The 23,102-nt window shown below is 48.7% G+C and overlaps 8 protein-coding genes and 3 non-coding genes across 11 annotated transcripts; 6 read left to right on the forward strand and 5 right to left on the reverse strand.

Moving 5' to 3' along the window:
• Positions 1–901: 901 nt before the first annotated feature.
• mrd1 (RNA-binding ribosome biosynthesis protein MRD1) lies at positions 902–3,787 on the reverse strand (the record flags this gene model as incomplete). Its single annotated transcript, XM_043269616.1, has 4 exons — positions 902–2,119; positions 2,178–2,450; positions 2,686–3,444; positions 3,560–3,787. 4 exons carry the CDS (start codon positions 3,785–3,787, stop codon positions 902–904), a joined length of 2,478 nt encoding a protein of 825 aa, XP_043125551.1.
• Positions 3,788–4,089: 302 nt separating this feature from the next.
• Aspvir_006415 (dynein light chain DYN2) lies at positions 4,090–4,690 on the forward strand (the record flags this gene model as incomplete). The annotated part of the gene is made up of 7 exons (XM_043269617.1): positions 4,090–4,120; positions 4,175–4,197; positions 4,250–4,283; positions 4,333–4,367; positions 4,422–4,448; positions 4,506–4,575; positions 4,626–4,690. The coding sequence occupies 7 exons, from the start codon at positions 4,090–4,092 to the stop codon at positions 4,688–4,690; spliced, it is 285 nt and encodes a 94-aa protein (XP_043125552.1).
• Positions 4,691–5,386: 696 nt separating this feature from the next.
• On the forward strand, positions 5,387–6,219 carry Aspvir_006416 (rhodopsin family protein; the record flags this gene model as incomplete). The annotated part of the gene is made up of 7 exons (XM_043269618.1): positions 5,387–5,417; positions 5,556–5,609; positions 5,685–5,718; positions 5,776–5,800; positions 5,863–5,895; positions 5,946–5,986; positions 6,054–6,219. The coding sequence occupies 7 exons, from the start codon at positions 5,387–5,389 to the stop codon at positions 6,217–6,219; spliced, it is 384 nt and encodes a 127-aa protein (XP_043125553.1).
• Positions 6,220–6,512: 293 nt separating this feature from the next.
• Positions 6,513–8,940, reverse strand: Aspvir_006417 (sodium:solute symporter family protein; the record flags this gene model as incomplete). The annotated part of the gene is made up of 7 exons (XM_043269619.1): positions 6,513–7,086; positions 7,144–7,762; positions 7,822–7,856; positions 7,912–7,921; positions 7,978–8,484; positions 8,552–8,724; positions 8,819–8,940. 7 exons carry the CDS (start codon positions 8,938–8,940, stop codon positions 6,513–6,515), a joined length of 2,040 nt encoding a protein of 679 aa, XP_043125554.1.
• A 994-nt stretch (positions 8,941–9,934) lies between these two features.
• On the forward strand, positions 9,935–10,006 carry Aspvir_006418. Its single transcript has one exon. It is a non-coding gene; the product is annotated as a tRNA-Glu (tRNA).
• A 92-nt stretch (positions 10,007–10,098) lies between these two features.
• Positions 10,099–10,170, forward strand: Aspvir_006419. Its single transcript has one exon. It is a non-coding gene; the product is annotated as a tRNA-Glu (tRNA).
• Positions 10,171–12,958: 2,788 nt separating this feature from the next.
• Positions 12,959–14,142, forward strand: Aspvir_006420 (uncharacterized protein; the record flags this gene model as incomplete). Its single annotated transcript, XM_043269620.1, has 4 exons — positions 12,959–13,041; positions 13,106–13,544; positions 13,605–13,799; positions 13,852–14,142. The coding sequence occupies 4 exons, from the start codon at positions 12,959–12,961 to the stop codon at positions 14,140–14,142; spliced, it is 1,008 nt and encodes a 335-aa protein (XP_043125555.1).
• A 1,010-nt stretch (positions 14,143–15,152) lies between these two features.
• Positions 15,153–15,731, forward strand: Aspvir_006421 (SEC61-beta family protein; the record flags this gene model as incomplete). Its single annotated transcript, XM_043269621.1, has 3 exons — positions 15,153–15,155; positions 15,290–15,635; positions 15,697–15,731. 3 exons carry the CDS (start codon positions 15,153–15,155, stop codon positions 15,729–15,731), a joined length of 384 nt encoding a protein of 127 aa, XP_043125556.1.
• A 726-nt stretch (positions 15,732–16,457) lies between these two features.
• Positions 16,458–16,529, reverse strand: Aspvir_006422. Its single transcript has one exon. It is a non-coding gene; the product is annotated as a tRNA-Glu (tRNA).
• A 370-nt stretch (positions 16,530–16,899) lies between these two features.
• On the reverse strand, positions 16,900–19,187 carry Aspvir_006423 (proliferating cell nuclear antigen; the record flags this gene model as incomplete). Its single annotated transcript, XM_043269622.1, has 6 exons — positions 16,900–17,065; positions 17,852–17,865; positions 17,925–18,211; positions 18,262–18,691; positions 18,760–18,800; positions 19,184–19,187. The coding sequence occupies 6 exons, from the start codon at positions 19,185–19,187 to the stop codon at positions 16,900–16,902; spliced, it is 942 nt and encodes a 313-aa protein (XP_043125557.1).
• A 506-nt stretch (positions 19,188–19,693) lies between these two features.
• Positions 19,694–21,803, reverse strand: Aspvir_006424 (vezatin family protein; the record flags this gene model as incomplete). The annotated part of the gene is made up of 5 exons (XM_043269623.1): positions 19,694–20,361; positions 20,420–20,871; positions 20,938–21,419; positions 21,492–21,691; positions 21,755–21,803. 5 exons carry the CDS (start codon positions 21,801–21,803, stop codon positions 19,694–19,696), a joined length of 1,851 nt encoding a protein of 616 aa, XP_043125558.1.
• Between the last annotated feature and the right edge of the window lie 1,299 nt (positions 21,804–23,102).

Below are 23,102 nucleotides of genomic sequence, written 5' to 3' on the forward strand. Positions count from 1 at the left end.
GAAATGCTTACTGCCTGGCTAAGAACGCAGCAGTCACCAAGCAGCGATCAAGAACGCAGATGATGGGAAGAGAATGTAAGAACCTGGGAAAGAGAATGTGGGTGCGAACAACAAGATGTTTATAGGGAAGCATCTTCCCTTGACGCCGGGAGGGTTATCAAAGCCCTAGTATCTACATTGCTCGACCGTGCTGCTTGTTTGGTAGTAGCCCTTCGAGCGCACCCTCGGTCGTCCAAGGCGGCCTTTTGCCCTGTACTTCACGCGTCCAAACAAGGTGACGAGGAGAGTAGGGCAGCGGCCGCCTTGCTGCAACAAATCAGGAGTGAGGAAGAAGCATGAGTTGGAGGGGGAAAATAAAGGACGCAAGGGGCGCTCACAGAGGACACGATCCAGTGAGCACCTGCTCGGGGATTTTAATGCTGCGCACATTCAAAACCGGCGGTCCCTGTTCAAGCAGGTACGAATGAGCCAGCTCCAGTTGAGAGGTGGCAAAAGATTCAAGAATGCAAGACGTTGGACAACATAACTGAGGAATGTCGAAGCTCTTTACTAAAAGGACATGAGGAATGTAGGTCAGAACGCAGGGCAGACAGCTCTCCTCCGATTCTGCCGTGCAGGTATCCCAGGATAGAGGAAGCTAAGCGTATATACAAGAGGGAAATATCCAGGGTGGACGTGACTCGCGATATCCAAGTAAGTGGGATGGAAAGAAGAGGCTCAGTTAAGATGCACGAGGTGCTTGATTCGCTCTGCAGAACGCGTATGTACGCACTGACGGCTACAGGAACGTGTCGGCCGGGCCTGCTTGCTTCCGTGCCTCGACTTCCGCTCAAGCAAGGGATGATATCAAAGAAGTAGCCGTTGTTGTAGTAATGGTCCCTATACACAGGGAGAAGGGCTTTTAGGTCGACTCGTCCTCCTGTGCCCCTACAGTGAACTTTTTGCGCCCGGTTCCTGTGAGCTTTTGCAGTTTGACCCTGTCCAGCTGCTCCCCTACTTTCTTCTCGATCTGCTCGATCTCTTGTTCTGGATCGATGGCCTCCTCGTTTGCGAATTCCAATACCAATCGTCTACCCAGGAGATGCGTATTCTTGAGCGCGTCCATGGCATTTTCCGCTTCGCGAGCGCTTACGAAGTCAGCAAAACCGAAACCACGAGCAGACCGGTCAAACTTCTGAGGAACCCGCACAGAGCGTAGCTGCCCATAGGCTCCGAAGAGCGACCTGACATCTTTCTTGGTTGCTTGGAATGGTAAGTTCTTGATGATAATTTTCGTGCGACGCGCCGCAATTTTCTTTGCTGTATCCTCGCGTCTTCTCTCTTCGGCAGCATCCACGGCCTTGTTAGATGCCCTTACTACCAACTCATGTTGATCGAGCTTGTAGCCATTCATTGCAGCAAGAGCAGCCTGCGCCTGAGCTTTCGTCTTGAAGTCGACAAAGCCAAAGCCCATGCTAAGTGTCTGCCCAGGTCGTTTAGGGTCAGGCTTGGTTTTGATCCTGGCCGAAACGAAGCCGTCCAAAGGCTTGAACAGTTCCGTGAACTTTTCATTGGTCGTAGAGAAGTTAAGGTTCTTTACGAAGAGGGTCGATGTGACCACAGGTGCGTCCGCATCGTCAGCTGCGAAAGTGTCGGCTGTCGAGAAGCCTTGGGACACAGCCTTGGTCTCGGGTACAGAAGTCTGCGGCGCACTTGTCGCATCGAAGAGATTCGCAGGGGCCTTTTCTAAAAAGAGGATAGAGTCTCCGACTTTTCGGTATGCAAGGCCTTTAAAAGCGTTCTGCGCTTCGTCTGGTCTAGCGAATTCAACAATCGCTATTGTACCACTTGGGGGCATTAGTAGTCTTGTGATCTGGCCATATGGCTCAAATAACTTTCTCAAATCGTCAGTCTTGACGCCATACGAGAAGTTTTTTACTAAAATGGCAGTATTGCCTCGCTCCCGCTGCTTGAAGGCGTCGACATTGACGCCGTTCGCTGTGAAGTAGGCCTTGGTTTCCTGAATGACATGCGTCTCAGCATGCGCTTGCTTCACGGCGGCTTCTGCCGAGGTGGGATCTAGAAGATCAGCTTTGGAGACACCAAGTCGCTCGGCCACGGAGGACATGACTGCATCAGTCTATAAATATCGTGTTAGCCGGCTCATAGATATTGCGACTACTCGAATCTAAACTCACATTCATGTATAATGAATTCCAGCTGAATGTGGATGAAGAAGCCTCCAGCTTTCGCTTGATCTGCTTTTGTTTCTTGAGGGGCAATTTCGACAGTTCATGTTCGTCGATTTTGTAAGTCTTCTTCGCAGCAGCCGGCAAGATGTGCATTAAGCGGCCTTGAAAGTGCTTTCCATCCAACTCGTTATAGGCCTGGACGGCTGCATCAGGCTCGACGTACTGAACGTAGGCAAATCCCTTGCTGGTGGTAGACCGAGTGTCAAAGGCGACGTGAATCTGCAACCATTAGCGAGAGTTCGTTACGGGTGCTCTTTTGTGTGTCAAAGAAGTAGAATGTGTTCAGTCGAGGTTGCTCTTCAGATATACAAGAAGCATCTACTAAAATCTCTTGTCCTGTTCACATCATGTGCTTTTGCATCAGATGTCCCTATCAGGAAGATCATCATTCGAGCAACTCTCTAACCGGAGAAGGCGGTGGAGGGCAGTGAGGAATGAAACGGATAATACGAACCTCTTCAACTTTGCCAAACTTGGAAAATACGGGCTCCAAATCTGATTCACTGGCATCGTAGGGTAGATTTCGAACAAATAACCGCGAGGAGAGACGTATATTTTCAATATTAGTGTCAACCTCTTCTTCCTCCGTCGATGACTCGACAGTAGTCTTGCCATCATAGGAGTGTTGAACGTCGCCTTTCGAGACAGTCGCTGACTGCGGCGACGGATCGGGTTTTCGCTGGGCTGTAGAGTCGAACTCAGCCTGTTCATCCTCGTCAAGGAGACCTAGAAGACGACTCGTCTTCGAACGAAGCCAATCGGCATCCGACACTGGCTCTGGCTCTTCTTGCGTGCGGGAAATAGCTTCACCCTGATCATCTGCATTTGTTCTCTCATGCTCTTTCTCAGTCTTGTCCAAGACCATCGGTTCAGGTTCTCGATCATGGGCCACCTTTGGTATATCATCCACTCTCACTTTCTTGCGCTGCTTGTGAGAATGCTCCTCGACTTGTTCAGTCGTATCATCGCGCTGGTCTTCCCGCTGGTCACTTGTTGCTGTTTGGTTTTGAACTGTGTTGAGAAAGTCTTCACCATTGGCCCACGTCTTAGTCTTCGAGGGACGCTCTATTACGGAAAGATACTCTTGCAATTGGGAATCCTTCTGGGTGTTATCCCCGTCCCGTTTACGTTTGAGTGTGTTTCCTGCGGCTGAGTCATTTGAGGCTGATTGTTTCTTGTGTTTCTCTGCCTTTTTGACAGGCTCAGAATCAATCTACAATAATTCTGGTCAGTCTCAAGACCAACTTTGCAGGAAGTCAGCGGGCGACGACGAAAATGACGGCGGAACATCAGGCCAAAATCAGTATTGTTCGCAGGAAATGACATACCGGCTTAGCAATCTCTACTGAGATCTTGGACATCTTGACATATGTTTTATTGAAGTAAGAAGCCGCTTGTTGGGCTGCCTCAGGGCTTTTGAAGCCGACGAAGCCAATCCTGCGATTGGGAAGTACATGAGCGTCTGTGATCTGGAAGCGGCTCGCAAAATGCTTCCTCAGTTGATCATTTGTAAATGTCGGCGGAAGGCCAGACACGAACACTCTTGTGTTCTCCATGATTGTGTCTCGTGGGTGTAGAGTTATCCACAGATGATCAAGAGGGAGCCTCAAAAAAAATTTTGGTTGATGCTTCCTTATAGTGCTAAGGCGGTGAGGAAGTTGTGGGCATGGCCCGTGCACATCCATCAACGCGATGGTTGTCGCATCAATGTTTGGGCACCTAATGATGACGATGTTTATATTCTGAAGATTTATTCTCAATTCACATTTCATCTTTCGGACCTTAAGACAATTTTCTTCTCAATCTATATCTATTGTCTCTATCTGCACCTCCCAGTCGCCCTATCTCTACTAGAAGCATGGCCACCGAAAAGAAGGAGAAGCTGGAGCGTAAGTGTCGCGGTGCTGTCAATCATTATGAGCGCAACTGAAAGTCGTCCACAGCTCAGATTAAGTCCGTCGATATGGTAAGGGTGCAGTTATTTCAGTCACGAAGCAGGTACTCATTTCGTTCAATAGACGGAGGAGATGCAGCAAGAGGCTGTTGAAGTTGGTATGATCTCTCTTAGGTTCCAGGAGAGTTCGGCAGCTGATCTTTCTAGCCACTGAGGCGATGGAGAAATATCACATTGAGAAGGTGTGCATACGATTTGGGTTACTTGTTGTCCTTTAGGATACTTACCATTATCAGGACATTGCCCAGTACATCAAGAGAGAAGTGCGCTCTATCCGTCCGAGATGTCATGGGTCGATTGGCTAACTCGCAATTTGGCAGTTTGATTCGCGCAAGGGAGCGACATGGCATTGCGTTGTAGGAAGGAACTTTGGCAGTTTCGTTACACATGGTACGCATTGGGGTCTCATCCGCTCCGAATAGCAACTAATGTCATTATAGAGACGAAGCACTTCATCTACTTCTACCTCGGACACTGCGCCATCCTCCTCTTCAAGACACAATAGAATCATACATTATGTTCAGTTCCTACTTTTCGGATGGAGAGCCGACTTTACGAAGCCCTTTTCAGCTGAAAAGTGGTAACCCCGGAGTTGACCCTTCGAGAACAGTCACAGACGGAAGGGTGATGCGCTGCTGCTGGACATAACAGACCTCGGTTGCTGCTGGACAAGTCCAATGTGTCTTGACGATACAGTCCTCGGCAGCACGCTGCATGAATGACTTCGCCTGCTTACCTTGAGCGACCTCTAAACCGTTTGTTTTCTTGTGAAATTTTTGAGATAGAAGTACAATTTTGTTTGGAAGACATGTGCAAACATGGCCTGATGGCTTGTCTATCATGTTTACCACGAATTCCAGAAGAAATCGGCTGTACAATCCTATATGACAATAGGACCTTGGTAGGATCCTGTGCAACACTTGACTTGGCCAATTACTAGTATTGTGCCTGTGTCTGATGGCGAAAATGTAGACGGATTCTTTAGACTTCGGATCAACACATTGTGAAAACAAACGCCAAGTGCTAAGCCACGGCGCCACATGTCACCTGATACCCACTGCCTTGGCCCCTAGACCATCTTCTATTTAACAGAGTCCAAGTTTGAGGCCTCTTATCTTATATTCCAGCATCGTTTTATGCTAAGATCTGGAATACTCAATAGACAAAAATTCTGGGGGCTTTGTGACTTGGAGACTTCACCATGGCCATTTGCATCACATTCGGAACACATGGTAAGGTCTTCGCCTAAGAACAAACACAACTATGTCCTCCACAATATATTGCCGACATCCAAGCTACATAGCAAGGCTTGTCCGCGATCTCACATATATGCGTACTACCTTCGCTCACGCTGCTAACGCGAGTCACAGAATTTACCTCGATGCTCGAAAGTTACGAGAATGTCAGAGCATACTGCTACAACTGTAAGTACCTGATTGAGGTCTCATGAGATGTAACTGAACCGGGAAACGGGGATGTACTGATTCGAACTTGTGTAGGCCAACACTGGAACGGGCACTGTATAACTCGGTGGTATGTCATGAAACCAGAATCTCATCACGGAAGAATCGCTAATGAAGTATACTTCAGGCCGTGGTTTACCGTTTGCTTCATTGTATGACCTTGCAAGCTTACAGACGCCCACATAAAAGCCGAAGCTAATATCCGCGATTTTAGCCCTGTATACCTCTCGCGACACATAAGTACAAGGTGAGTTTCCCCCTCAAGATGCACGTCCACGGCGTTCTAAGATTTGACAGGAAGTAATATGCTACACGTGCCGATTTACTCAAGACCTGCGGTAAGGCTGCCACGTTTTCCTCAACATTGGCGCTGAAATCTCCCTTTCGCTCTCTAACAATCTACAGCGATCGACCTGATATCACGCCGGATACGCGACCTCCGCAAGGCATACCGCCAGGTCCTGCACCACCGCCGCAGGCATACTATGCTGCTGGCGCTGCTGGCGGCGGTTATCCGCCGCAGGGCTACCCACCCCAGGCACCGCCGCCGCAGAATTACAACTATAAATGATGAGCTGAGGGCCGGTGAATTGTTGTCTTTTATTATGATATCTATTGTGCTTCGTGAATGGAATTTGGCTCGTTGCGTTTAGTAATATACCACTGTCGAAGAGCATGCAAGTGTTGCTAGCATTATATGCCAATGGTACGGTGATTAATGAAATTAATATTATCTACTTAAGGTGACAAATGGGGTATAAATCGAGTATGACAGGGAGATCTCATAGATCCCAACACAAAAGGCAATAATCAGACATCACTTGGTATCTTCCGTCGTCAGAATAGTTCCCACGAAAGTTAGCCTTAGGCGCTTGTCTTTGGTTCCGTCTTCTCTGTCGGTGTCACAACACCGGAAGAGGTACCTTCGTGCTCTCGTGATTTCTGGCCAACAACGGCAGGCCTCTTCCCTGTGAGATCGAGGGCCATGAGTCTGACGACCCGCATGATACTCTGACGACCTTCCCAGAGAGGGAAGATGACTACGCCAAACGTAGTGCAGAAAAGCCAGATCAGGCCAACTACCACCCAGCCAGTGAAGAATTTCTTGCTAAAAACGTATGAAGAGCCATACATGGGGATTGGCCACAACAGCAGAAAGCAGATCACCATGCCGATGGTCAGCGTACGAGAGTAGAAAGCCGCCTTGTTGAGTTTGCGCTGTTCCTCTTCCTCCGCTTGTGCGTCGCGGACGTCAAGCTCGCCAGGAATCAGCTCGATGTCGACGTGCGCGGCCGCTGCAACATCTGTATCGTCGACTTTGCGAATAGAGCGCATCGACTCGTAGTCATAATTTTGTGTGCCGAAAAGGTATGTCAGAACCGGCGAGAAGATGAGCGGGCTGAGCAGAGCCGCAACGTTACCGGCAAGCATAGGGTAGCTATTATTTTCAATTAGCAAATGGGAACAAACTGCCAGAGGCCAATACAAGACTCACTTCGACCCGGTACTTGCGACGGTGAGAACACCAAATTCCTTCTTGGCGGTCACGAGCCAGGCAATAAGTGACACCGCAAGTCCAAGAACTGGTGAGCAGGCAGCAGCAATCCAATTTTGTTGCTTCCAGACAAGAGTCATGGCTCCGGGAAATACCGCAGAGGAGATGATGACGCCCATAAGCAAGTACAGATAGCCCATACCAATTCCGGCGTAGTAGAGCCCCGTCGCAAATCCAGCCATGATGAGAGCGAATGCAATACAAGACATGTGAGAGACCCACACTAATCTCTTGCCCTTGGCGGCAGGGTTGATGTACGCTTGATAGACATCGTAAGTGACGATAGAGGAGACGGCAATCAACTGAGCCGAGAACGCTGAAGTAACTGCCATAAATACCATAAGGGTCGTGCATACAGCTCCGCTGTAGCCCAGAAGCTTGACAGCAGCAAATGGCAGTACAAGGCCAGCGGTGACATCGTCGGAGTTAATTCTTTGGGCCCCCTCGAGGGCAAGTGCAGAGATTCCCATGGTGGTCGCGCACAGCCAGGGTATAGCAAACCAGCACAGACCTCCAATAACATATCCGGGGAAAGCGTGGACAGGACTTGCCGCAATGGCTGGAAGCAATTAGTATCCCCATGAGACAGTGGTTCTTTCGAGGATAGAATAGACGCACCTTTATTGTAGTATCCATTGTCGAGGAACACGGTGCTATTTACAGTCGTCAGCGATCTGGCATGAAGCCCGAATTATGCATGTTACGAACCCAAAGTTACCTGCAAAACATCTGTCAGAGTTTATGTCCTCGTACAGGCAGTCTAGGGGTACATACCGACAAGGTTGATCACCCAGAAAATACCGCCTTCCTTGGATCTCATTGTAAGGTAACTGCCTTGAGCGTTGCCTTCCACTGGATGAAGCTCAGAGGCTGCAACCAGTGCATCATACACTTTGCCAGGGGATCCCAGCTCCGCATTTGTTGCATAGGCAGAGAACGCAAAGATGAAGATAACAACGATAATGACCACGGTGTGCATGTAGTCGGTGATAAATGTTGCTTTGATACCACCGAAAATCGTGTAGAGCACAACACCTATGGGGAGCAGGAAACAGGCTGCGGCTGTGTGAACCCCAGTCAAAGAAGTCAAAACGGCGGAACCACCAGTGAGTAACATGGCAGTCACGAGGATATTGGTCATGAGGCAGAATACAATGAACACTAGATGCACTGCAGTTCCATATCGCGCGCGGAGAGCTTCCAGGAAGGTATGGGCGTTGGGCGCTCGTCTTTTGAGCTCGATGGCGAGTGTGGCAAACAATATAATCTGAACGCAGGCGCCTATTCCCGGTCAATATCAATAATGCTGTCGCATCACTCAAAGTTATGGTTCGCCCTTAGGACTAACCTGAGGCATAGAAGAAGGGCCCCGAGACGCCGTACTGGTAAGCTACAGCTGAAGATTGTAGAAGGGTAGCTGCCCAAGTCCAACTACTGACGACAGCTGCGGCTACCAAACCCGACTTTACAGACCGTCCGGCGGTTGAGAACATTTCGGATGTCTGGACTTCATGCTGATATCTGCAATTATGTTAGCATAACTGCGGGTCAAGGTAGAGGCATTGCATCGGGTACCACGTATACCACGATGAGAATGGACGCTGGAAGCTCTTACCTCCTCAAAGCCCAGGTAATGAAGATCATTACCAACGCAAAAGCGAAACCCAATCCAATAATGATGCCATAGCCGAACCCTTGCGAAAGGGGGGCAACAAACTTGACCTCATCTAAGGACATGTTTGACAGCTTGTAATTGCCACTCAATGCAAAGTAACAGAGTAGTGTACAAGCCTTGTATAAGATGGCGGAGCTTGTACCAAGATTCCACGTGGATTACCAGGCTGATAATCACCAGTAGATCTGTGGAGTCTGCTGTGTATCTGGATCAGAACCCCAGAGCAGGAGGCACCTTCCATACATATAGCCGTTACTGCAGACTGCATATCACTGGAGATCCAAATAATTCGCCGAATTCGCAGACATCGTGCTGATCAACTTTAAGCTTCATCTTCAGATAGAAAATACGAGCCGCTCGTGACTCCACGATAAGAGCATATTTTCGTAATCAGCATGCCTCAGGACCCTGGACAGCGACGTGCTATCAGTCTCATCCTGATGTAGGGCCACATGGGTTGCCGGTGCTCCTTGCTTCAGTTCCTGTTTTCGAATTAGTGGTCTGTGCAATTCCGGTAGGATGGAAGTAGGTTATCTCTAACAGCTCGAGTTTGAACGTCATCATTGGCGGACGTTGTTTTCGTAGCTCATCCTTATCAGTGCAAGATAGATCGAAGCGAATGGCGATTGGTTGTGGAAGCAGTGTTTTTGATAAGGCAGCCTTCCGGCCCCGGCCTCCTTAGATATCATGATAGTGGAGTGGTTGGCTGAGTAGTTATGTAAACAATTAGCAACATCGTTTTGACCAGAGTTGCCAATGGCATTATTCAAAGCCCGGGACTACCTAGTAGGGTCGAGAGCGCGATGATCAGCGCAACTTCGATGGGCTTGTGTAAGTTTCCAGTGAGTCTCAACGCAGCGGAGCCGGCCGATGCCAATAGACTGGAGGAACCTAATGTTTGTTCCTTCGAGATCTTCTACAATCAGTGAAAGACCCGAGACTCAGACCATGTACCATAGAACTAGAGCGCTGAATAGAACAATGCTTGGGTGTGGGTAGCATCTCGGGGCACTCCTTGTCTTATAAGTTCAAACAAGGCCAAATTATATCAGCCGGTCCGATATGGTGTAACGGCTAACATCGCCGTCTTTCACACGGCAGCTCGGGGTTCGACTCCCCGTATCGGAGCTTAATTAACAATTTTTTTTAATTTTTGTTTGCCCTCCTCCTCGAGGATATTTGATTTATATAACCAAAAGTTTTGCTCCCCACCACAATTATCCGATATGGTGTAATGGCTAACATCGCCGTCTTTCACACGGCAGCTCGGGGTTCGATTCCCCGTATCGGAGCTACCAAATTCCTCAACTTTTTCGTCTCCCATTTTTTTTTTTGTTCTCGCTTCCCCTCATGGACGGACTACTCTGCTGATGGCCTCCGATAACACATTTCAGTTTCTGGGCAATATACTTGTCACACTGCCCTTTATTCTCACCTCGGACCTGTCTTTTGGTCTGACTCATGAGACGGCTCTGCCATCCCTTTACTGTGTGATCAGAAATACAATGTGGTGGTCGGCTGGGTGACAACCACAGCCACAGCCACCTCGATCCTCAACATTTAGATATATGTGGGTGAGCTGCACTGGGAATGGCTGGGTGTAGGGATGTTGTCAGTCGGTGGCTTTTGACTGAGTGGCTCAGTCAACCTTAATATTATTATCAGCTGGGCCTCTAGCCCCTGTCCCAAGGCTCCAAGCGTCCAGGTGTGGATTCGGGAGAGCAGCTCAGTTGCAGCTTGTCACTGGACATGATTGTTCTACGCGAGTACTCAATCGCACGAAGAGACCGGGCATTACTATTGTCCTGAAGAGAGAAAAATTTTGATTCCCGTGTCCACAACGAAGAATTGTACAGGCCTTCTCCGGCCCCCTGTGTCAGGATGTTTAATTAATAATAATGAGCTTGACTGAACTGCCACTATCTGGGGATTGGTAGGGCACAGGACGAAGACGAGGGCCGAAAATGCGTACTTCATTGACACCATGCAGAACAAAAGCAGATGAATCTTAGTGTATTCGATCTTCAAGCAGATCTAGGCCTTGAGTCGATGATAGTGGCATCTATTTGCGAATCACGAAGATTGTGGGAGATGAAGATCGCTATGGACAAGACCGCGCAGTCTCGCATGATTCGCATCTGCTGTGTGGGCATATTAATAGTAAAATCGGCATACGGCTTTCCCTTTCTGCTCAGAACTGGAAGTGATCATCCTCCCTTAATTCTCAGCGGAACATACGGATAACGGGGCTATGATTCAGCTTGTCTATGTATGGGTAGTGCTGTTTAATAACTAGTACTACTTACTAATCTATGGCAGATTTTGGAATCATTCATGCAAAACTAATCTGCCAAGTACATAGCATGACTGCCTGGACTCACCACAATTATTGTACAAAGAAATGTCTTCTGAACCACGGATGGGCATAATTGCAAGCCGGTTAAAGCCACAATTCAAAATCTCGCCGAGAGTTCCAAGCCCGCCGTAAGCAGAGGCGAGAATAATAATGGAGCTGTCACTGCCGTTCTACGAGACTACGACAGGCAGAATTTGGATGAGTCGGGCCCACCAGAATCGACTAGGTTTCAATTGTAAGCAGTTTTCTTTAATTGTTTTGGTACAGCTAGTGGATTGTTCTCCATATCCCCAGGCACAGAAGACTTGTCATTCGAGGCTGCGATGGAAAATTTGGTCCCTAGCTACGTACAGACCTCTTGGCGGTCGCTAGTCGTGAAAGATTAAGAGCGCTCATATTATTGTCAACAACTCGACGTTCAATTTGGAGGATAAATAAAGCATCACTCATAGACTCATAACAGCAATGGAGACTTTTGACTATTCTGCCTATCCATGAATATAGATGAATGACAATAGAATGCTTGGAGCATCTAGATAGTCGATACAATATAAATATTATTAACCATGGCTCCCTGCTCAATTATATCTATGGGAGGTGCCAGTCTAGACTCGTGAACTATCTTCTGAACCCTGGATACCAAGTCAAGCAATCTCCAACCAGATTGCATTAACGTTATTATTTATCATTTTAAACCAACTCAAAAGCATTGTAAAATAATAATTGGGTTTTCAGCATTCTTCCGTACCACAGTCTGCCAAAACCACAAATCCACAGGACCAGCCGCAAAGTGAGGTACGTACCTAGTTGCCGGAAGACACCTACCACTGGGTACAGGACAGGACTATGTACTGTTATCGTTCAGGCCACACCTTTCTCTTTTCATCTTATTCCACTCTTTGGACAACTTTCATCGCTTATTTTTTTTTTATCACAAGCTTCATAGGCCGTGCTCTTCAACCAGCCAATTGAAATAGTCTTTCGTTGATCCTTTCTTTCTTTCTGTTATACATCCGATACTCCATCCATTCCACGCCCTTTTTCCTTTGCGCGATTTTGTGGAGAGGCCAGCCTTACGCTCGTGATTCCCTACATGTGCTCAGCCTTAGACTGGTCTCGAAGTGATTGATGATCGAAGCGACTGTTCCAGTCCCCGCCTGATAGACGACGTTTCACGCGGCTTGGCAACAACACTCTTCTTCTGGGGAGAGAAAACAAGGCTCTTCGTATTCTTCACAACCCGGTCCTTTCGTTCACTTTGTCGACCTGTCTCTCCTCCCCTTCATCCAGATCGACGCTCGACCGAAGGCTTGCTGGGGCTTGCCTGTCTGTATAGACAAACCCTCGGTATTTTCCGTGACCAAAACTCCGAACGTGACCTCCTGATTCTGCCAACGTCTTGTCGAACGGTCAGGTCAACAAACCGGCAAAGGCCTCCACTACGTCTTTCTATCCTCTCCCTTGACCCTCTTTATTCGTACGATCAACAGTCTCAGGCAGCATCCACGCCGCCGCTAGGTGGTTGAACCGTCATATTGTATCCTGCGACCGAAACTCCGGCGGACTCGAGCTCCGTCACGGAGCACTTCGTCAAAATTTACGCACACAATTCGCGAACCTCCCTTTTCGGGGGGTCATTCGATCCCTCGTTTAGAAGAGGTCCTGGAGGCTTCCGTTCACGAGAAGGCTACACGAACGTAACGCCAAAACCCCCCAAGCGCAAAATGTATATTCCAAATTCGATGTGGACGTGGTCCTTTGTCATCGTCACTTTCATCCAGACTGTCATAACTCTAGCACTAGAATGGTATGTGGGACTGGATGCCTATAAATCTCCAATACGCTGTTAATGCTAACATATGGTGGTCTAGTTACATTTTCGCCAACTACCAGAGCCAGCTTAAAAAGAAAGCCGAGGCTGTCACCGCTTCAAAAACGATCCCTATTTTCTTAGCGCTCTACAGCTTTGGATTCCTATATGAGCTGGTGCTTGTATACGATGCCTTGCGGATGAAAAACACGATTCAGGTCATTGGTTTATGTCTTTGCAACATCGGACTCTTGATCTACGGGGCAGTGCAGGTTCAGCAGGTGAGGGAGGCTGTCTCTATTCTGACCGACAATACAGCTATCAATGAAAACGTATGGGGAGAAACCGAGCCTTTTTTGATCATCATTCCATGCGTCGTGGCAATGGGTACGATTCTCATGATGATGGTTGCATGGAAACTTTATGATGAATTTGCGTGGTCGATCTACAAGCATATCAGTGCTGATCTGCGAATGAAGCGTCGCTTTCTCACATACCAGGTTTGTGACTCCTACTCACAGAATGAAGATCAAGAAACACGAGGATTTACCAATGGCCAGATCTACGTCACACTTCTCAAATTTGATTTTTTCTTCTTCCTCGGGTTCACGGTGCAGTTCGTCGTTATCGTCACCGATAAAGCCGACATTGAATTCTCTCTGACGCTAGCTGCTATACCTGTGACGATCTTGATTCTGGTTTGCGCGGCGATATTTGTTCGACGTGAGAGCTCGGTCGGAATGATCATCATCATCGTATGCTTCCTGCTTCTGCAACCTATATTGCTGTTTCTGACCATAAGTCTAGCTTCTTTACTTTGCAGCTATGGCCTATTTCCTATTCAAGCTTGTGCGCATGTACCAACCAGAGACTTACAAGGACTACCTGCCTGCCCGGCGGTCACTCACGTTCTTTGCTGTCATCACGATTGTTCTCATCATCATGACTATCATCAACGCTTGCATGTGCATGCACAATTTTCACAAGGGACTGAAGCCCCATATCAACAAGAGAAAGTCGAGCAAGGAGGCGGAGAAGACCACCGAGCTGTCCTCAAATGTGGCTGGCGCGATACCCAGTCGAATGATGATTGATTGAGCGTTGCTGTCTTGCTCCTCACGAACGAATTCAATTGAATTCGAAAAGCAACGGAGGACTGAAAAGAAACGAAAATGCAAATAAGCAGCTTTTCGCTTCTTCATTCCGTATATTAGAAACGGAAACCGCGAGTGCGCGGTGGTACTCGATCAATACCTCGCTTGCAGGCTGTTGGGTACTGACAATGGGGCATGTTTTTGGAATCTTCGATATGATACCTTACCTGCGATTATTAGGCTGCCTGACGAATATTTCGACCTCCTGAAGTTTGGTTGAGCGTTTTTTATTCGGTCGTATTCAGTCACTTCCCGTTTCGTCCCTTACTCTACTTCCTATTCCTTGATGGCACAATGGCGTTCATTTGACGACTGTTTCTATTCCCCTTCAGGTTCTGGTATATCACGAATGTGCATCTACTCTGGCGTGTATTGTAACTATTCTAAACTCAAATATAACATAATCAGCATATAACAAATATTTTGAAGTGTTAAAATGAATCCTAGCTAGCTTTGATAGATTCTCAGCTCTGGCTCGCCATGAGTGATGATCAGAGCGCTACTACAGATTGGCTTCATTCGAATGGCGACAGCTCTTCTTAAATCAATGAAAGCTACAGATTACTACTGGAATCTATGGAGTACCTAGCCACCTCTCATTCATTGATGTTGATTGCCAAAGTCTGAGCTTTATCAGTTCAGGGGTCAGAAAGTGGAGGGCGGATATGATTGGGTCACATGAAGCTGGGGTAAGTCAAAGGTAAGGCATGTAACCATACGTTACCATACCCGACTGGCTGGAAATCGTGATCGTGGCCTCTTTCTGGCAACTCGCGACCTCACCTCACATACCCTCTGCCAGCTAATCCATCTCACAATTCGATTTTCTTCTTTCGCCTGTCATCACAATTTTTTTTTACTTCTTCTATTAGTCTTTGTTTTATTTGCAGTCTAATTTTGTCGTCGCCTTCATTGATTTTCCTCTCCTCCTCTTTCCTCATTCAATTGCTCAAAATGGTGAGAACCTCTTTCGCTCGTCGTCCCTTGAGAAGTAGCGCTATGTGCTCTGCGGACGGAAGCTTCAATTGCTCATTTACAAACGGCCCTCTGCATTGAATCGAAGGTTGACCATAGTTGTGCATCTGTTTTAGGCCTCTGCTCGTGCTGCTTCTCCCTTGACCTCCGGTGCTGAGTCCGGCCCTGACACCAAGTCTTCTGGCGCCGGTGCTGGGGCTTCCGCCACTGGCTCCGTGAACCGTCCTTCTTCTCCTACTCCTCCCGGTGGTCCCAGAGCTGCTTTGCGTCGCCGCGCGGCCGCGGACCACAAGGAATCTCTCCGCAATGCTAGGCCCAGTTCTACCCGTGCCGCTGGTGCGGGTGGTTCCTCCGGCACTATGCTCAAGCTCTACACCGACGAGAGCCCTGGTCTGAGGGTTGACCCTGTTGTCGTTCTGGTGCTCAGCTTGGGCTTCATTTTCTCCGTTGTCGGTCTTCACGGTATGTGTGGTGTACGTTCATGGAAGCTCAGCCAATGCTCTAATACTTGTTGCTATTGCAGTCATCGCCAAGATCACGCGCAAGTTCTCCTCGTGAGCTGCTGAAATGCGTCATTTCGTCTAGTCCTCGCGATCATGGCTTCTTTGGTCAAATCCGTACATGAATGGAGTCGCCGGATGAGACGGTGGTTAATATGCACCGTCCTCTTCCTGTCAGACGTTAAGAACATTGAGAACTTGAAAGAGAGGATGATAGGCGTGGTCGTATATTCAGTTCCTTCGATGTTTTCCCTTCAATCATATACCCCTTGGTGTCACTTTTCCCTGTACCGGTGCATATCGAAGATTCGAGTGCGGCATGATCCGAAAACAGCATGCCTCCTCGCACAAGCCAGTTGAGAGTGCTGAGTTCAAACCTATCTGCAGCATAGGTTAATGCTACTATGATATTGCCCTTGGAATCCACAATGACCTCATAAGCGTTTTGACGGAGAGCTCAGAGAAAATGAATGGAAACATTTGTACATTATTTTATGCTTTCTAGCTGGTGGTGCTTGCATTTCAGTCAATTATCATGATCCTGCTAAGCACCTTTTCCTATCATTATGGCGTGGACTTGTCGACAGGTAGCGCCACATTGGTGTAGCATTGGGACAGCTACCAGGCTTTCGCCGTCAATTTACCTTGAGTCCCGATTGACCGGAAATGACCATAAAAAATGTGAAATTGAAAAAAGCTCGCCATTCCTCAAAGATGCAGTAGTCGTACAACTTGTTGTTAAGATAAGAAAGAGCGAGCAAAAATAGCTAAAAAAGATTATGAGCTCCGATACGGGGAGTCGAACCCCGAGCTGCCGTGTGAAAGACGGCGATGTTAGCCGTTACACCATATCGGATGATGTTGACAATCTTGCGTCGTCTAAATTTATCAGCTCTCCGTATTCCTGAGAGCCTCAGTTAATGCTCGCTGCATACTCTTTTCGGACGGATATCAGGATGGAGTTTATCAACATGAGAAAAGCCAATATCCACAACCAATAGAGGCATACACATTTCACGCCAACCTTTCCCTCGCTTTCTCCAACCTACTAGGGTCTCCCACCTCGGTCATGAACCGATTAGTAATCCAACGCTGTCTACCCCACCAGGCAGGCGGTGAGTCACCAAATCCCACCACCATAAAACCAGCACAATAAATTTCCCTCTCTCTTCCCTCTCTTCTTTTTCCCCCTCAAGCGCCACCCCAACCAATGCTGCGTTTCTTTGCTACACACGACGAGGCGCAAGCCCCGTCCCCTCGCGTGATCCCAGCATCACCGAGGGCCCCGCAAATGAGAAATTCGGAGGAATCTTCACCTTACCCAGTAACCCGCCCTCTGTGCCTCGCGGTCCAGGGGGCCGGTACTGCCCGTGAGGGCCTGGTGTGAAGCACCTGCAATCGGCATCAGAAACATCGGGGCCGGATCCTACTCTGTAGGATCCGGGTTTCCCCATGGGAGAGTCGTTGCGAAGATTGTGTGTTATGACACTTTAGTGCAATACGCAGCATGCGCCGTCTCCTTTCCGGCCAGAAATGGTTGGTTTGGGGGGGCGTATCATTCGATTCCGATTATTCTGGTTGGGGTGGCGCTTCATCTCTTTCTTTCAGGTCGGTTTGTACTTATTTATTCCCTTCCTGTTCGTGTGGTTTGGGACTGGAAAGGACTTGTTTTGCCCCTGCTAATGAGTTGGGGGTTGGCCCTTTGGGCTTGATAGGGTTGCTGTCGTGTCATGTACGGGGTAGGCGTAATCTGGACGCTGTTGGTACCCTTGGAGATTGTGCTAGTAGCATGGTGGAAATGTGGCCTACTCCTGTATTATGTGGTCTACTGCGGAATGAGAATGGATTTTGGTCACTCCAAATTGTACACACGACTTTGTAGTCACTGAACTGAAAGTAGTCGTGCTCAGGTAGCCCAGTGGCTACTCGATGGTCATAGTAGCTGGACCTCTCAAGGCATTCGCAAGTCCTTCAATACATACTTGAATTCTGGATCGCCGACCCTCGAGGTGAATTATCGAATGTGATTTCCGTAGTTGTCCTATCCGGCTAATGTTCATGGGATATTTTGAATACCAGGAAAATAGAAAGAAATGTTCGTTGCCACCGTTATGCTCCCTCTTCATGTCATAGTAACACCCCCTTCGCCTTCCCGCCTCATTCGCTTGAACCTCTTACTCCTCGTCTCCGATCTATTCGGGGTGAAAGTTAGCATCAAGGCATCTGAATCGATGGGTAAGGAAGATCATACCTTAGGAGCGAGATAGAATCTCAGGTGGCCGCTTCCCAGCCCGTACTCGACAAGTAGAGGCACCTCCTGTGATAGACAGAGCATAACCTGGCTCGACAGCGACGTAGCCTTGCAGAAGTTGACGAGGTACTTAAGGGAAAAAGTGAGAGCAACAGGCTCGCTAAGGGCAATGGAAACGTTCTGCTCGGGCTTGTCGACGCTGGTGTGTTGACGGATGGTAACCGAGCCACTGCCGATGTCGCCCTGGCATGAGAACTTGACACCTTCCTTTGTAGCCTCAATGACGACTACCACAGGTCAGTAAGAAAATTGTCAATGACAGGATCCCATAACGCACCAGACTCAGAAAGCGCATTCAAATCTCTGCAGATCCGCTGGAATTCTGCCGACGGCATCTCCACCGTGGCGGCATACTCTGTCTCTGGGATGGCCAGGTGCTCTTGGTCAATGTCCATCAACTTGATATCATACTCGCTTATTCGGTCGGTCTCGGCGCTCTCAAACATGAGGTTCACGGCATCAGGCGAGTCGTCCGCCTTGAGTGTGAGGATGTCTTCGTTCTGAGCGGCACGCAGAACCTTGGTCAAGGAAACCAAGTTGATACCAAGGGCAATGTTGCGGTCGCACCGGTAGGGCGAAAATCCCTCGGCCTTGAGAAGCATGGAAACTAGAGCGACGTGAGAGTTGTCCATGGCTTGAAGGGCGATTCCCGAGTCATTGCAGTCAAAGTTGCAGTCCTGTACGAGATCTTTGATAGCGTCGACGACCTGGACGAAGCGTGAATCAGGTCAGTCATGAAGCCGAGCGGCAAACGCGGAATTGAGGGCTCACGTACGCGCTTGAGAAGGCTTGCTTGTTCTAGTCGTGCTTCCAACACTGGGATGACGGTCAGAGGATATTCATTGAAACAATTGGACAAGAACTGCCTACTCTTGAATATGTGTGGAGGTCGAAATCAAAGGATATAGATAAAACGTGATGATGTGAAAGTGAAGTGAGGTGTCGAATGACAATGATTCTGAAGCAAAATTGTCAGTCGTTAGCTGTTGTAGTGCGAGAAATTGAAGAATAGGAGGACTTGCAGGTGAAACGTAGGTGTGAAGCTGGAATGGCTCTGGTTAGAGGCTGGAGAGCGAGAGTGAGGTTCTAAAGCGCTGTAAATTCGCGTTCGAGGTTTAGTGGGGAATCAGACGCGTTCACGAGTCGCGCGTCATTATGCGTGATTGGCCTTAGGCTGATATGAACAATTGTGGTTAGACTCATCCTAGCCTAAGGCAGCAGCATCGTTGCCTTGTCACTGGGGTATCAGGAAGACAATTCATTAATCTTTCTTGTATTCTGAGATTAATCTCGAACTTTATAACTATTTACAGCTCAATTTATACATAGGAAATTACTCCGCGGGTGCCAATCTCGAAGACACAATTGCCAAAGTCAAAGCCAAGGAGATAGAAGCGTTCAAAAAGCGCAAGACCAACAACCCAAGACCAGTGGTTAAGTATGCTGTACAATGGACACAGAAAAGCATTAATGTAGAGGAGGAACGTAAGAAGGAAGGAAAGCACAGAACACCGGTGACGCCATTCCGCTCTATTTGCAATGGGTATCAACCTGCAGAGTTGTTTAGTTAAAGCTCAATCTCGCTCACAGTCAGTGTAAAACATGAATGCTGAAGGATATTATATACTCGTTTGCGGAGGGAGAACATCCAGATGGAGGCAAGTCGAGAAAGAGGGAAGGGAAAAGAATGATAGAATGACAGGTGTGGGTTAGATGCTCGTGACCCTCTTTGAAGTTGTTCCTCGAGGTCTTTGCTTGATGACCATTTCGAGCTCTTTCAGCATGCTGGTATTCGCGTCCGCTCGTTCGCGTGCAGCAGCCTGTTTCGCCCGGTCTTCCTTGACACGGGCAATGCGCTCTTCCCTAGTCAGAGACGCCCTTTTATTGCGGGAAGGGAGAACTATGGATTCGAATATCTCCTCGTCGTCGTCGACACTCTGGATAATGCTCGGGTCTGGCTTGATATCGCCATTCAGAGCCCGGAGCGCATCTGCTGGGCTTCCCTCTACCGCGGTGGCACCGCCAAGGCTGGGTGTTGGGGACAATGGCAGCTTCATCCCGCTGGGCGGGCGCGACATATGATCTACCGAGGATCGCTTGTCAATGCTGCTCATCAGAGCAGTTTTGCCAGCCTCCCATTCCTGAAGAAGGCCTCTGATGTCCGTTCCAATTGATTCGTATTGGGCAAGAAGAGTTGCTTCGAGTTCTTCCGTGTCGGTAGGCTCTGATGTGGCAGTGGACAGCTCTCTGATCAGATGCATTTTCGCGTGGAGGGCGCGGATGCCTCGAGTAAGCGTATTGAGCTTTCGAAATTGAGCACGGAGATTCTCCCTGTTAGGAGAGGCCGTAGGCAGCGGCGAAGGAGGAATCACGTCACCTTAAGAAGAGAGTCAGTGACGGAGTGGATAATACTCCTACATTGAGGTGAAACTCACGGTCATCTTCATTGAGAATGCTGGCCATCTTGCGGGTATTCACTCCCGTGACTTGAGCAAGATCTCGCATCTGCTCAATAGCCGTGCTCCATCTTACGATGTCGGATCCGCCACCGTCGGCACCCAGGGCTAGGAGACAGCAAAGAATGCTCTTTCTCACGTTGTATAGCCTTCCAAAAAGGGTGCGAAGCGCGCGCAGTGAGTATTGGTCTTCTGTTTCCCGTTCAGCCAAGGCGGCCTCGGCTTCGGTAAGCTCTTCTAGTGAGACATCGTAAATGTCGTGGTACTTGGCAAGATTGTCATTGTCTGTCAGTGGTTGCAATATGTGCTGCGCCTGTAGGTAACGCTGCAACATTGAGTAAAAGCACTCGGACACGGTCCGACGCAGTCTCAGACATCTTCGTGTCTGCGCTTGATCCTCAAGTCTACTTACAGGAGGCAAGGGCGTGCTTCTAGTACTGGGGTTAGCATTCTCGGCCTTTATAGCGCTTGATCATGCAAGATCGAGTGCAACTTACATGCGATAACCCCGCGAGACCAGCTCAACCTCCTGTATGAAAACAACCGATGCCGAAGCAGCGGAATCGAATGACTGCGCATTGCTTATGAATACCACAGCCGCATCAACAGCCTGATGCCGCAGGTACTTGAGCCACTGGCGTCTGGCAAAAGCATAGAACAGAACCCCAAGCACTGGGACAAGGACCAGAAGTACACCGACTTTCCGAGGGTTGAATCCGGACCCCGTCCGAGATCGACTCCAGTGTAACAGCCAGGCGATTGAGAAGGACGTTGATGCTGTGACAACCGCACCCTGCACGCCAAAGGTTGTGGAAAGCGATGGAAGGTCAACGGGATTCGAGTTGGATAGTACGTCTGCGGCTGACGTATACGAGGGTGCACTGTGTTCATTCAACAACTGCGATGCGACGATGACGTATCCAAACTGTTCTAGGAATCTTTCATTGTCGCTTCGTCCGACGCGTGCGTTCAGGGCGGTCTATTCAAAAGATAACTTATCAGCCAGAGTTCTGGCCGCAGCTGATAGGGTAACATTGGTTGGAAACCATACTGCACAGGCATCGTAGAGTTTACCCAAGACTGCCCTCTGGCGGGAGGATTTCAGTTCCAGGGGTTTGGGTAGCTTGTTTCGGATGCGCTCTTGGAATTTTGAAGTGCCCCGCGGAGCAAAGTCTGATGCTGTTGAGTCGAAGGGATCATCCTCGCTCTTTGTTTCCTGGACCGGCCAGTCTGGATCGTGTTCACCTTCCCCTGAATGGCCAACGATATCATCATTTACTATGAACCTATGCATGGCTCTCCGCGGAGACACACCTCTCAGATATTCCGCCAACGGCGAGTTCTCATAAACCAGGGCTTCCATGACCTGCAATCATTCCGGGATGTACGTTGGTAGAGAAGAGGGATCGTGGCGGGACGAAGCGGATAGTAAGGTGGTAGTGAAGGAGTGGCGGATTTTGTGAAGTTGTATCAGCTCAACAAAGGCGAAATAAAGGTAGAGACTGGTGAGACGAGGTCGACGGAAATTATTCATCGGCCATCTCCACGGCGATCTCACGGCGAGATGTGCAATGCTTGAGGGGAGGACGTCAACGATGGCGTAGGTATTCCGTTGGCGGCAAGTGGAAAGTAAGCAGGAAGTAAGGAAGCACGCGACTTTTAGGGAGACAATCAGAGAGCAACTAGCGCATCACATGGATTGTTTATAAAATTAAGTGAAAAAGTAGATCGGTAGTAATTCATGAAAATGACTGCCCTGGTCGATATGCAAGGTACAGGAGAGTAAGAGAGGGCCACGTTGAAGATCAAGCTGGGTTCATGTGTCTGGGCCTCTCTGGGGATGGAGAGGGCTTTGGCTTCCGTCGAATCGGAGTTCTCAACCCACGAGGCCGTTTGGCTTTAACTTGCTAGTCCTGTGTAGCATAAATGCTGACCCACAAGGGATAGTCAGGGACGAGAAGTCGAATAGATAGATGATGAGGCGAACAGATGTCTATTGGGCGAGATCTATTAACGTTGTTGGAGAAAGGAGGATGCTCCAATCTGATACTACAGAAGCCCGTATGATCATTACACTCATATGACAATGCTCAAGTGACGCCAGATCCGACCGAGGTTCCACCCTTCACTCTTACTTCGAAATGTCAACCTCGGACTAAGGACTGCGGCGGAAATCCTGATGGATTTCCTGCAGGGTCTGTCTTTGGGCCCCCGGTTTCACGGTCATATTAGATCATGGCCTTTTGAAAAGGATAATTGGCTACGACGTTCCGATGAACAATGACTGCTGCTGTTCAAATCAGGCTATCAGGGAAGATTGAGCCTCTGTCAGTGCTAACCCGCAACTATCCATAATGATCAAAGTGAGGACCTTCACAGAGAGCCGGGCACTCTCGATCGTCTTGGTCTTTAGTTTCCAATCTCAACGCGTTGTCATTGTCCTATTTCGGCTGCCAAGGTAGGTCTCCAGGAACAGTCTCTACAATACACCTGTCAGTAGCAATGGACTGCGTCAGCTTACCGTCATCGGATAACATGACGGTGAATGAAAAGCTTTACCCAATGACTAGATGCAGATACATTGACGCCCCATAGTGCCTTAGGTACGGTGTGTTTACTCCGTATACTTTGCTGTCGAAGCTGGATGCTCGTATGAGCACGC

Source organism: Aspergillus viridinutans (genome assembly GCF_018404265.1).
Source record: "Aspergillus viridinutans IFM 47045 DNA, scaffold_4, whole genome shotgun sequence".
NCBI classification, from domain to species: domain Eukaryota; kingdom Fungi; phylum Ascomycota; class Eurotiomycetes; order Eurotiales; family Aspergillaceae; genus Aspergillus; species Aspergillus viridinutans.